Below are 14,066 nucleotides of genomic sequence, written 5' to 3'. Positions count from 1 at the left end.
TCTCAAAGTTCACTCATTCCACTTTCTGGGTGTTTCCCAACCGCCGGCTCCTCCCCATCTCCACGAGGCGTGTGATTGGTCGATGACACCAAGCTCCTCCCTCTTCAGATGGCTATGGAGGCTTTCGATTGGCTCTGTGAGACTTCACGCGAAGAGGACATGTTCTAGGGGCGTGTTCTCGATGCTCAGCAAAACATCAGACATTCATCCACCGCAGCTCCTAATGTGTTTACCTGCACGCTGTACCGGTAAGACTTCACCCTCACGTCTTAACGCCTTCATATGATGGTTAATATATATATATATACATATACACATATAGGATAAAAGCGATGTCATGGGACGGGAATATCGCCGTCATGAATGATGTGGGTTTGAACATAGCTGTTAGGAGGTAGAGCTGTGATCTAGAAGATACTTCCTCTGCTGAAGTCATTTGAGATGGTCCAGAGTCATGTCGGACCAGGTGGGACCAGGTGGGACCAGGGGGTGAAGCAGCCTTCTGCTGCATCAGTACAACTGGTGCTGGGAGCAGTGCGCCTGCGCAGTGCTCCACACCTGACGCCTAAAGTTCTAATTTCTTTATAGGTTAGGTCACTATTAACACTATTAACATTGCGCTTCTACAATGCCAGTATTATATTTTATATAAGCCTTGCTTGAGTTGAGCCTGTTAAGTGATTATACTATCATGGTTATTGTAACGATATTCTTTGTAGTAGCCTAACACTTTTTGTAGTAGGCCTAACACAAAACATTCATTCATTCATTCATTCATTCATTCATTCATTCATTCATTTCCAGGACGTTGAACATGAAGCAGGGCAGACAGTCGACCAAGCGGAGGTCTTCTCAGACCACCGAGCGGGAGTTCGGAGGAACCCTCGGTAAGTCAGCATCCCCCCACTACGTCACTGATCTCAAAGTCTGGGCGCTCGTCTTAAAACGGGACCGTGCGCCCCCTGTGGGAAACCAGGCGCAATTACACCCAGGCGCATTAGTGTCCGATGACGTCTCAAAAGGATGTGTTTGATTCTGTTCACTGAGGGGATTCCGTATGTTTTCCAAGTTGTTCACATGGATAAGTTTCTCTTCAGTGGAATATCTCTGTAAGAAGTTAGAAAGCTGGCGTAGGGTCACTCTCAGTTGTTGGTTCCAGGCTCTGCTCTCCCCAGAAGTCCTGATCTGACCGCCGGACCGCAGACGGTCCCTGGAGCACCAACAGAGCGGTACTCACCGATGTAGGCCTCAGACAGCACCAACAGAGCGGTACTCACCGATGTAGGCCTCAGACAGCACCAACAGAGCGGTACTCACCGATGTAGGCCTCAGACAGCACCAACAGAGCGGTACTCACCGATGTAGGCCTCAGACAGCACCAACAGAGCGTTACTCACCGATGTAGGCCTCAGACAGCACCAACAGAGCGGTACACACCGATGTAGGCCTCAGACAGCACCAACAGAGCGGTACTCACCGATGTAGGCCTCAGACAGCACCAACTCACCGATGTAGGCCTCAGACAGCACCAACAGAGCGGTACTCACCGATGTAGGCCTCAGACAGCACCAACAGTGCGGTACTTACTCACTGATGTAGACATCAGACAGGAGCAACAGAGCTGTGTCCCATCAGACCTAACTCAGGAACAAAACGGAACAGATGAGCCGTGACTGTTGTGTTTCTGAATTAGCAGCTCTGTTCGCTGTTGTTGTTCCATGAATAATGGAACAGTCCCAACACACCGGGCCCCAAATGGAGCGTGGGATTCTCACTGAGTTGGTTGCCTGGCAACAGCAGGTTGCTAGTTTGGTCAGCTTGGCTCCTCCTGGCTGTGAAGAGTTGAGGGTTCTTTGAGCAAGGCACTAAGGCACCTAACCTGTGGCCGCTGGCAGCAGGCTGATTCCCTTGTGTCTGTTAGTCCAGTTCACTGGTCCACTGGTCTGTTAAGACCAGTAACCATGGTTACTGTCTCCTAGGGGCCAGCTGTATCCCTGTCCTCTCATTGGTCCACAGTAACCATGGTTCCCGTCTCCTAGGGGCCAGCTGTATCCCTGTCCTCTCATTGGTCCACAGTAACCATGGTTCCCGTCTCCTAGGGGCCAGCTGTATCCCTGTCCTCTCATTGGTCCACAGTAACCATGGTTCCCGTCTCCTAGGGGCCAGCTGTATCCCTGTCCTCTCATTGGTCCACAGTAACCATGGTTCCCGTCTCCTAGGGGCCAGCTGTATCCCTGTCCTCTCATTGGTTCCCGTCTCCTAGGGGCCAGCTGTATCCCTGTCCTCTCATTGGTTCCCGTCTCCTAGGGGCCAGCTGTATCCCTGTCCTCTCATTGGTCCACAGTAACCATGGTTCCCGTCTCCTAGGGCCCAGCTGTATCCCTGTCCTCTCATTGGTCCACAGTAACCATGGTTCCCATCTCCTAGGGGCCAGCTGTATCCCGGTCCTCCTGCCCCTGCTGGTCCTGTTCCTGCTCAGCGTCAGCCGGTCCCCGGGCGGCAGCGTGCTGCAGTGGCCCCCCCGGCTCCCCCCCGCCGCCGCGCTCTGGGACCCCCTGGCCCCCGTCCTGCTGCTGGGCTGGTTCAGCCTCCACGCCTTCCTCTACCTGCTGCCCCTGGGCAAGGTCTGTCTGGCTGGCTGTTCTTGTTGTCTGTCTGCCCCTCTGTCTGTCTGTCTGTCTGTCTGTTCTTGTTGTCTGTCTGTCTGTCTGTCTGTCTGTGTGTTCTTGTTGTCTGTCTGTCTGTCCCTCTGTCTCTCTCTCTGTCTGTCTGTCTCTCTCTCTCTGTCTGTCTGTCTGTCCCTCTGTCTGTGTATCTGTCTGTCCCACAGGGTCAGACAGACACCCACAGGGTCTGACCCACAGGGTCAGAGCAGAGCCACCACGATGATGCATTTTACATTAAAGCTGCATACATAAAGCATAAAGCAGCTAACAAATCCACATTGTAGAAGGTTCTTCAGACCGCCGTCCATGAGAAGAGTCTCAGCAGTTGTGCCTCTCCCCTCATTCAAGAGGATAATCTTAATCAGAGAACCTTGTTCTTGTTCCTCCATGTTCCCCATGAGGAGGATGGCTGACTGTTGGCTGACTGTTGGTTGACTGTTGGATGTTTGTGTGCAGGTGTCTGAGGGGCTGGTGCTGAAGAACGGAACTCGGCTCCAATACCCCATCAACGGTACGTGGTGTGATCAGGTGTTCTTGTGGGCTTTGTGTGTGCGTTAGTGTTTAGTGTTTTTTGTGTGTGTTAGTGTTTAGTGGGTTGTGTGTGCGTTAGTGTTTGTGTTTGCCTTAGTGTTAAGTGTTTGTGTTTGCAATAGTGTTTAGTGGTTTGTGTGTGCGTTAGTGTTAAGTGGTTTGTGTTTGAGTTAGTGTTTAGTCGTTTTGTGTGTGTGTTAAGTGGTTTGTGTTCGAGTTGGTGTTTAGTGGTGGTGTTTAGTGTTGTGTGGTGAGTGTTGTGCGAGGGTTTTACGTCCCTGTTTTTGAAGAGCACTGCGTTTCCGGGCTGTTTTTGCCTCACCCAGAAGGTTTTATAATTAACCGTTCATGGATTCTCTGTTCTCTGGTAAACTTTGTAATGTGAAGGACGGGGGAATAATTGTCACAAAAACGTGAGATTATAAATGTGAGATTTCACACAATAGAACCACATTTTATACCCAGCTGTTTTGTCACTTTTGTACTTTGTGTCCTATAGAAAGCCAAAGCCTCCCTTCAGTAGAAGGCCGGGTATCTTTGTCCAGATATCACTGGATTACCTTTGTAACCTTCTGCACGAAACAACACTCATCGTCTTCTTCTTCTTTCTCTTCTTCTGTCTCCTCCTCCTTCCCTTCCCTCCTCCTCCTCCATCTCCTCGCACCTCCTCCATCTCCCCTCACTTCCTCCTCCTCCTCCATCTCCCCTCACCTTCTCCTCCTCCTCCATCTCCCCTCACCTCCTCCTCCTACATCTCCCCTCACCTCCTCCTCCTCCATCTCCCCTCACCTCCTCCATCTCCCCTCACCTCCTCCTCCATCTCCCCTCACCTCCTCCTCCCTCCTTCTCCTCCTCCATCTCCCCTCACCCCCTCCTCCATCTCCCCTTCTCCTCCTCCTCCTTCACGTCCCCTTCCCTCCTCCTCCTCCATCTCCCCTTCCCTCCTCCTCCCTCCTCCAGGCTTCCACGCGCTGGTCATCAGTGTGGGGCTGCTGGTGCTGATGCTGTGGATGGGCGCCCCCCTGGGCTCCCTGTTTGAGCTCCTGCTGCCTCTGGCGGTGTGCGCCACGGGGCTCTCCTTCCTCCTGTCCTTCTACCTCTACATCAGCTCCTTCTGGGCCCCGCCCCACGCACTGGCGCCCGGCGGGAACACGGGTCAGTACCGAGCTGAGCAGGCCAGAGGCCTGAGGAGGTCTGAGGAGGTCTGAGGAGGCCTGCTGACGTGGGGGTGGACTCCAGTCCAGCTCCTAACGAAACCTTTTATTTAGTTACATTTAGTATTTTCTTATTGTTGCAGTTGATTCTTATGCCGTAAAGGAGATCCCTGTCCCTCAAAGGTCCTGAGGGCTGATGTTTACTGCAGTCAACAGAGAGACATGATATAGCAGACAATACATTCTTTATTTTTACATTTCATGTTTTTAACTATCAAGTAAAGTAGGAGGGAGGCCGCACTATGCATAAATCCACTTTTATTTGCCTTAATACACATTGAGTGAAGCCTGCTCCTATCCTAACTTACATTGACGTTTTTAACTATAAAATATTAATTTTTGTATTGCTTGTTTTTGTGTATCAACAGACCTGCAATCCAGATCAAATGTCAACCCTTGACTTTACCCTAACAACCCTTAACGTAACCCTGACAACCCTTAACCTGAGCCCCTCTCTGCTGTCTGTAGGAAACCCGCTGTACGACTTCTTCATCGGGAGAGAGCTCAACCCTCGCATCGGAAACTTTGACCTCAAGTATTTCTGTGAGCTGAGGCCGGGTCTGATTGGCTGGGTGAGTTCACAGGAAATGACCTCAACCCGAACCGAAAGCACTTCAGCTGGATAAGAAATGGATATGTTGAACCATTTGACAACACGTTTTACAACAAAGACTAGTGACATTTTCATCAGGAAGAACACATGTCAGATGTAGAATAAACTTGTGCTGTTGTTCTATTTCATACCAGCGGGGGGCGCTGTTTAGCAGCTAACAGAAGCCAGTGCAGAACGACTGGATGAGGTGGAGAATGGGCCATAGATAGTTTGGATGTGATGAGCATGTCAAATCTTATTAGTAATACGGCTGGACCTTACGGACAACAGGAACTAAAGTACAACCCCTTCTGCGGCCCATACACAAATCTCTTGAGTCCTGCAAAAGGGAGTGACCATTGGAAATACTACACATTAAAAGCCCTCCTAGATCTGTGGTAATCCTTGTGTATATCATATATGTATATCATAATTCACCACGCAATTGTGTTATTGCTTGACAATGCAAAAAGAAACCCACAAATGTTCAGGCGGTTTTCTTTAATTAGGCCAGATTGTTCCTCATTAGCGTCCTCCCCTTCCTCCCCCCGTTCTCCACTACTCCCCCGCTCTCCCCCTTCCTCCTCCAGGACTACTCCCCCGCTCTCCCCCTTCCTCCTCCAGGACTACTCCCCCGTTCTCCCCCTTCCTCCCCCCCAGTCTTCAGGCCTCCATTGTGTTCCATCAGTCAGCTGTCGCTCACATCACATGTCTGTCTGTCAGTCTGTCTGCCCCTCTGTTCCTCTGGCTGTCTGTCTGTTCCTCTGTCTGTCCGTCTCTCTGACCACCTGTCTGTCTGTGTGTCTGCCTGTCCCGCTGCGTGTCCCCCTGTCTGTCAGGTGGTGGTGAACCTGGGCATGCTGATGAAGGAGGTGGAGCTGAGGGACGGAGCCTCTCTGGCCATGCTGCTGGTCAACGGCTTCCAGCTGCTCTACGTAGCGGACGCTCTCTGGAATGAGGTCAGTCCCCGCCCCCTCACACCCCCCCCCCCCCCACCACCACCTCCCGCCCCCACTTTCACCTGCCCTATTAACCGACTGTCCGTCCTGACGCTGCTGCTCTCTCCCAGGAGGCGGTGCTCACCACCATGGACATCGTGCACGACGGCTTCGGCTTCATGCTGGTGTTCGGGGACCTGGCCTGGGTGCCCTTCACCTACAGCCTCCAGGCCTCCTTCCTGGTGGTCCACCCCGTGGAGCTGGGCGCCGCCGCCGCCGCCGCCATCGTCCTGCTCAACGGTAGCCTCACGCACCCCGCTAGAGTCCCGCTCAACGGCTAGCCTCACGCAGCCCGCTAGAGTCCTGCTCTGACGTCTGACGGCACACAGAGCTTGGGCTTCATGTTAGTCAAGTCAAGTCACTTTTATTTATATAGCACATTTAAATACAACGAGGAGTTGACCCAAAGCGCTTTACATGGCAAAATAGAGAAGAGCAAGAGCATACAGTAAACGAAATAAAAGTAGTAAGAATTCAAACAGAGATAAAAATAGGAGCAATGGGGAAAGGAGGGGGGGTGTTAAGGGTTGTTAAAAGCAAGAGAGAAAAGGTTGGTTTTTAAATTAGACTGGAAAATGCCTAGGGTGGTAGAGGACTTAATATCTGGTGGAAGGGATTCCATCAATTAGGGCCAGCAGCAGAGAATGCCCGGTCGCCTTTTTAGTACCGACTCATCATGTCACTGGAGACGGGGATCTGTCATTGGCTAACAGCGAACGCTGAAGGGTTTAGGGTTCCCTTTTGGGTTTTTGTTTTAGGATTTAGGGTTACGGTTTGTTTCTAGGGTTAGGGTTAGGGTTAGCTTTAGTCCCAGGAGTCTGCTGGGGTCCAGGTTCCTGAGAGATGACCCCAGGAGGTCCTCTGATAGGGGTCGGTCCCAGGACGGGCCCCTGAGGCCCCAGGGGTTCTCTGGGTTTTCTGTGTCTGGTTCTTATTCTTATTAGGGGTTAGACAGGGTATCTAACCCATAACCCCGCAGTATTAATGCCTTGCTCTTACCAGTTAAGCAGGGTCACGAGCATCGAGCTCAGCTTTGGTGCTCAGGACTGATTTCAGTGTAAGTATTATTATTAATACATCTCCCTGCGTCCTCAGGTATTGGATATTACATCTTCAGGAAGTCCAACTCTCAGAAGAACGCGTTCCGGCGCGACCCCAAGCACCCCAGCGTGTCCGGTGAGTACCTCCTCCTCAGGTCTGAGGTCTGGACGATGACGATGAAGCGAGGCTGAATCCTCCCCCGCTGTCTCCTCTGTAGGCCTGGAGACCATCGCCACGGCGACGGGCAAGCGGCTGCTGGTGTCGGGCTGGTGGGGTCTGGTGCGACACCCCAACTACCTGGGGGACCTGCTGATGGCGCTGGCGTGGTCCCTGCCCTGCGGTACGTCGCCATGACAACGGTCGCTAGGACGGTGGTCGGCATGGCAACAGTGGATGGAATGCAGGAATGCAGCGGGCGGGAGGGGAGCGTCCGTTGGACGATGGAGAGGAGGACGGAGCAGGGTGGGCGGGGTTTGGATTGCGGAGGTCAGGCAGTGTACTGTAGAAAGATGAAGGACAGACGAGGGACAGAGGGTCGATGTGTCGGCCATCGACGCTGGAGATCCAAGGGTTGATATTTTGCATCCACAACTCACTGCCATTATGTATTCATTTAAAGGCAGTTAATCATTTAGCAGACGCTTTAGCCAAAGTGTCTAACGAGTAAAATAGATCCAGACGGATCATGGAGTGCTCCACGGCCGCCTTCTAAAGAGCAACTGGACAGAGAGCCGCCTGCAGAGACCAGAGGAGGAGAAGCATCCATTAAGAGGCTCTGTTGATAAGGGCAGAATGGAGACCTCGTCTCAATACAACTAACATCCATACAATATCCATACAATAAACAATACATATCAATTACATTACATTACATATACATTACATATACTTCAGATTAACATTACATATACATTACATATATGTGATGTAGTAATGTTATGCAATATATATTACATAACATTACATATACATCACATATATTACATTACATATACATATATATGACATGTACAGTACGTAAACACGTACTAAATGATTGTAATCCACACAGCAGAATGAGATGCTGGTCTGAACACGCTAAGGCGTGTAGTCCTCACAGACCAGGGGAGGAACAAGCTTCCATCCTTACTCTTCATCTCTCAATTATTTTAGTTAGTCTCATAATACTTTGTCAATCTAAAATTGCCATAACCCAGTCCTAAACGTTATGTTATAACAACTGATACACTGGAGGTATACCTCTGAGGGTATACCTCCTCTGGTGGTATACTCAACATGAAGGTATCATGTTGTGGTTCTACGTGGTGTTCATCATGTTGTATTCTCTGGTTCTGCAGGGTTCTCCTCATGTTGTGGTTCTGCAGGGTTCTCCTCATGTCGTGGTTCTGTGGTTCTGCAGGGTTCTCCTCATGTTGTGTTCTGTGGTTCTGCAGGGTTCTCCTCATGTTGTGTTCTGTGGTTCTGCAGGGTTCTCCCACCTCCTGCCCTACTTCTACGTGGGGTACTTCACAGTTCTGCTGGTGCACCGGGAGGCTCGCGACGAGCGGCAGTGCAGAGCGAAGTACGGGCTGGCCTGGGACGCCTACTGCCAGAGGGTCCCCTACCGCATCTTCCCCTACCTCTACTGAGGGCCGATAGGAGCAGAGCCCCGCCCACATGGACCAATCAGACACTGTGTGTGTGTGTGTGTGTGTGTGTGTGTGTGTGTGTGTGTGTGTGTGTGTGTGTGTGTGTGTGTGTGTGTGTGTGTGTGTGTGTGTGTGTGTGTGTGTGTGTGTGTGAGTGAGTTGGACAACAGGGTCCTTGTGAATCCATTCCACATTTTTAATAAATACATTTTAAATCAATTACAATACCATACCGATCACGCAGCTTTATTTGAAGTTATTAAGTTCCTTACTACTTATTGTAATGTTCTTGATATGGTCGCGTTTGATGAAAAACAAATGTGAGAAATCTATCAAAATGATAACTACTCACAAAACATTCACCATACCTTTGGAATAGGCTCATCACGTGTGTTATTATTAATAACTCTAACGTTTGCAGAACAATTTCACACACACGCACACACACCTACGCACGTAGGTGCACTACACCACTCAGTCATCCAGATCATTTGGGAAGAGTTTACAGAACCGGGAAACGCCGGTCCATTAACAAGCAGGACTTTAGAACCCACCGAACCGAAATCACAGAGTACCCTGATGACGCCACCCTGGTGACACCACCCTGATGACACCACCCGATGACACCACCCCGATGACACCACCCTGGTGACACCACCCCTCACCACCCTGATGACACCACAGTGGGTGGTGCTGGTGTAGGAGGAGGCGTTCAGACGTACTGTGACCGCAGCATATAGGGGATCTCTCAGACGGCGTGGAGAGATGCATTCTGGGAGTACGTTGTGTAACAATGAAAGGGTAAAATGTCTCTGCTGTGTCTGCGCGTGTGGGCGTGCATATGTCGGCGCGCTCGGGTCTGCGTGTTTGTGTATGCCGCCACTTGGTGTGTGTGTGCGTGCGTGTGTGTGTGTGTGTGTGAGTGAGTGTGTGCGCGCTCCCACTTGCATACGTGTGTGTGCTCCCCTGCCAATTGTGTATGCCAATCGTAATGCCTTTACACCTAGCGGTTGTAGCCAGTTTCCATGGTAATGCCTTTTTACAGAGAGCACAGATGTAGGAGGAAGGGGGGGGGAGGGGGTTTAGACAATTATCTGAGGGGGAGGAGGAGGCGGAGGAGGTGGTGGAGGTGGTTGGAAACGGGGAGAGAGTGATGAACGCAGGACGCCTGCGATGAGAACAAATGGATCAGGAGGCAGCTTAGTCCAGTGTTCTACTCTGAGCAGGTGTGTGTGTGTGTGTGTGTGTGTGTGTGTGTGTGTGTGTGTGTGTGTGTGTGTGTGTGTGTGTGTGTGTGTGTGTGTGTGTGTGTGTGTGTGTGTGTGTGTGTGTGTGTGTGTGTGTGTGTGTGTGTGTGTTTAATCCACTTGTTTCCGTTCATGTCGTCGGCGGTCCTACGGCGTCAGGTACATGAGAAGAGATGTATGTTGAATCGTTGAATACCTGATTTTATAGAACTTATTTTCCCAGTTCAGAGTGAGTCAACAAGAATGTCTAACACTACAGTTTAGTTGCCATGGTGACCGAGTGGAAGTTCTACATCCTTTCTCCAACCGTGCGTACAGACAGCTTCTCCGACGTTTCCATCCTCTGTGGCCTGCAGTCTGATGACTGCTAACGTCAGACCACCGTGTGTGTGTTGGGCGTCCTGACTCCGCCTGGAGAGTGAGACGGCCCTGCTAGTGCTACCAATGTGTTACCTGAAGAATAACGGTAGATAGAGTCAATAGAAATGTTAATAACATTATCTAATAATTAGATGTTAATACTAGAATAGGGAGTAGCCTCATAACGGCATGAAACCAGTGTGCGAAATACGGGGGGGTCCGGGGGGGGCTGGGCCTCCCCCGATTAACCCAAAAGCCTCAAAAGCAAAATTTGAAGGGGGTCTCAAATTTCGTCCAAAAAAAAAAATATATATATATTTTATTGTCACTAATGGTCATTTAAATGTGTTTAAGCTCACCATGTCCAGTATTCAGAATTTTAAACATTTATTCACAAATATGTTATATTTTTTGCCAAGCGGAGCCAGCCAGTCCTGTGCGCGTATGCAGTGGTGTAGTCTAGTTTTTTGTAGTGGGTATACTGTGATTCCCTCCTAGCCTCTTCCACACCCGTCCTACCACCACCACACTCACTGTTGCATACAGTAGCCTACAACCACCATAAGTCATTGAGATTATTCAACACTCGATATTGTCATCAGTTTCTAGGACATTAAACAGTCAAATTAAAATCACCATTAGGCACTAGCATAAAATAATGCTAGTGCCTTATTGATTCTTTTATTGATTTAAAGAATCAATAAATAAATAATAAAAAAAAAAAAAACATTTAAAAAAATATCAAAAAATATCAAAAAAAATTATAAAAAAAAAAGTTATATAAAAATAAATTCTATAAAAAAAATAATGAAAAAAAATTCTATAAAAAAAAGTTAGATCAAAAAAAATTGATGAAAAAAAATCTATAAAAAAAAGTTATATCAAAATTTCTTTTTTTTTTAATTATCAAAAAAAAAATTAGCAAAAAAAATTATAAAAAAAATAAAATTCTATAAAAAAATTATATTAAAAAAAAATAATTATAAATTTTAAAAATAATAAAAAAAAATTGGACCTGCGCACAAATGTTGTTTTTTTTACCTGCGCGCGCATCATTTTTTTTGGACCTGCGCACGCGCATCTTTTTTTGGATCTGCGAGCGCATCTTTTTTTTGGACATGCGCACACGCATCTTTTTTTGGACATGCGCGCGCAGGTCGCACTTGACTACATGACGAATCAGTGTTTCTGAAGTTGGAGAAGAAAACGCTATTCCATGTGTTAATTATGCCTATTATTTGACCATAAACTGAGCCATTTGAAGTTTGAAATTCATGTGGTCATGCATCTGTCTCAGCGGAGACTGCAAACGCGCTGTCAAAGATCAACTCGTCAAGTCAAAATGCGCTGGCTCTTAAAGGGGATGGGAGATGCCACTCTCATTGGTTTATTGCATGTTACGCCCAAAACACACCTACGGGTTTCAGCCCAACCCATTTTAGATTTGCGCCGGGCGCAAAGCTCATTTATCTTGCCGTCATAATAGCAACAGCGCCATAGAACCGCCCAGAAAGTACTAGTAGGCTAAGTATGCCTACTGCATGAGAAAAATTTAGATCGATATTGCGCAACAATCGGGAGATGGGGACCCCCCCGAATATTGAAGGGTATTTCGCACACTGCATGAAACCATCATGTGCACCAGGCCTTTCTGTTCCTCAACTACCATGAGCCTCGGAACCGCTTAGCATGGAAGACGTTCTCTCTCTATGAGCTGGGTTCTCTCTCTCTCTCTATGAGCTGGGTTCTGTCTCTCAATGAGCTGGGTTCTGACAGTGTGGAACCAGACCGCTACGTTCCGCTCTCTCTCTGAAGAACTGATGTTTGTCTGCAGCCCACACATCTCCACTCCTGGCAGCCTGGGAGCTGAGCCTCTCTCTCCTCACACTCCTTTCTCTCTCTCTCTCCCTCTCTCTCTCGTCTCTCTCCCTCCTCCCACTCCTTTCTCTCTCTCTCTCTCTCTCCTCTCTCCTCCTCTCCCTTCTCTCTCTCCTTCCCTCTCTCTTTCCTCTCTCTCTCTCCTCTCTTTCCTTCTCTCTCCTCTATCTCTCTCCTTCTGTCTCTCCTTCTGTCTTTCCTTTCTCTCCCCTCTCTCTCGCCTCTCCTCTCGTTCCACTCTTTCCTCTCTCTCTCTCCTCTCTCTCTCCTTCTCTCTGCCCTTTTCACCCTTTTCCCTTTCTTCGATTGTATCGTTGTATTGTTTTTTTTCTTTATTACTTTCCTCCATTTTATAAATCTAAACATGTTTTTAAGAGGCAATAATTGAAAATATTTCAAAAGAAAGAAATATCAACATTAATATTTTATTAGAATACTGTATGATTCATGTTGTTTATGAGCTATACATCCATTGTAAACTATTCAATGTAAAGTAACTCACCAAATCGACCTTGTAATGTACAATAATGGTAAATGTATAAAAGACAAGATACAAATATACAAACTGATCTATATATTATATTATATATATATATATATATATATATATATATTATATATATATATATATATATATATATATATATTATATATGTATATGTTATATATATGAACACTTTGAGCAACTCACTATACAACATGACATTCTACCTCGTCCTATTAAACCGGCTGTTCTTCATCACATGGTCTTCCTTACACAACACACAACAACGATGGCTAGCAGTAACACCACCTCCTCCACCAGGGTACAGAGGACCGACATGGTGGTGGGCGAGAGGGTTTACATGGTAAGGTCTCATTATCATGGTCATTAATTATGAAAGGATGAGACCGCGTATGGCTTGTGGACACAGGACCACACTCTGGCAACCAACTGGCAACCAGCCATGAGCTCATGATTATTCATAGATTACTGAAGAACACATTTTCAATACATCTTTTTGTTCGATGTAGGCTTGTTTCAATAGAAATAAGCCTATTGTTTGAAAACATTCTCTTGGGACACCCTGTAATATAATAAAGGTCAAAGATCAGCCAGTGTGAGACAGTTCACATATAAAGTCACGTCTTAACGTCTTAAACATATGAAATGGTCACTGTATTTGAGGCATAACATCACATAGTTCATATTCCATGATTTATGTTTGGCACTGATGCTGCATGAATACATCACACCTGGGTCCTGGTCCACAGAGACCTGGTCTACAGAGACCTGGTCCACAGAGAGCTGGTCTACACAGACCTGGTCCACAGAGACCTGGTCTAGAGAGACCTGGTCCTCAGAGACCTGGTCTACAGAGACCCGGCCCACAGAGACCCGGTCCACAGAGACCCGGTCTACAGAGACCCGGTCTAGAGAGACCCGGTCTACAGAGACCTGGTCTAGAGAAACCTGGTCTACAGAGACCTGGTCCACAGAGACCTGGTCTAGAGAGACCTGGTCCACAGAGACCTGGTCCACAGAGACCTGGTCTACACAGACCTGGTCTACACAGACCTGGTCTACAGAGAGGACCCTGATTCTCTGAGGAGAAGGGCGGGGTTAGGGGGGTACACAGGTAGGAAGGGGGGGGGGGGGGGGGGGAGGGGGGTGGTACACAGGTAGACTGACAACGGGGCCAGGGGCCATCAGCCCCAAACAGCCCCTTGGCTTTAAGTGAATAAAGAAGCTTGTGAAGCTTCCTCCACCCAGGCAGCCGGAGGTCGCTGCCATCACTAAAGTGCGAGTGAACGTGGGTTATTCACATACCTGTACCCCCCTGATCGTAGAATGGCTCAAAGATACGAACATCACACACACACAGGTTCTGCCTCAAAGAACCGCAGAACCCAAAGACCACCGGTCAATAT

The 14,066-nt window shown here is 48.3% G+C and overlaps 1 protein-coding gene across 1 annotated transcript; it reads left to right on the top strand.

Moving 5' to 3' along the window:
* Nucleotides 1-172: 172 nt before the first annotated feature.
* tm7sf2 (transmembrane 7 superfamily member 2) lies at nt 173-8,889 on the top strand. The gene is made up of 11 exons (XM_084473765.1): nt 173-248; nt 805-887; nt 2,428-2,624; nt 3,123-3,177; nt 4,158-4,352; nt 4,880-4,983; nt 5,843-5,962; nt 6,073-6,241; nt 7,097-7,177; nt 7,260-7,382; nt 8,510-8,889. The coding sequence occupies exons 2-11, from the start codon at nt 815-817 to the stop codon at nt 8,668-8,670; spliced, it is 1,278 nt and encodes a 425-aa protein (XP_084329891.1). The 5' UTR covers nt 173-248; nt 805-814; the 3' UTR covers nt 8,671-8,889.
* Nucleotides 8,890-14,066: the final 5,177 nt, after the last annotated feature.

The sequence above is a fragment of the Micromesistius poutassou genome (genome assembly GCF_964030765.1).
Source record: "Micromesistius poutassou genome assembly, chromosome: 10".
Classification (NCBI taxonomy): Eukaryota; Metazoa; Chordata; class Actinopteri; order Gadiformes; family Gadidae; genus Micromesistius; species Micromesistius poutassou.
This window is presented reverse-complemented; position numbering and strand designations above follow the sequence as displayed.

Coding starts and splice junctions, on each gene's coding strand:
- tm7sf2 (XM_084473765.1), top strand. CDS start 815: ATGAAGCAGGGCAGACAGTCGACCAAGCGGAGGTCTTCTCAGACCACC. Junction 6,242..7,096: donor CGCCATCGTCCTGCTCAACG/GTAGCCTCACGC, acceptor CTGCGTCCTCAG/GTATTGGATATTACATCTTC. Junction 7,383..8,509: donor GGCGTGGTCCCTGCCCTGCG/GTACGTCGCCAT, acceptor GTGGTTCTGCAG/GGTTCTCCCACCTCCTGCCC.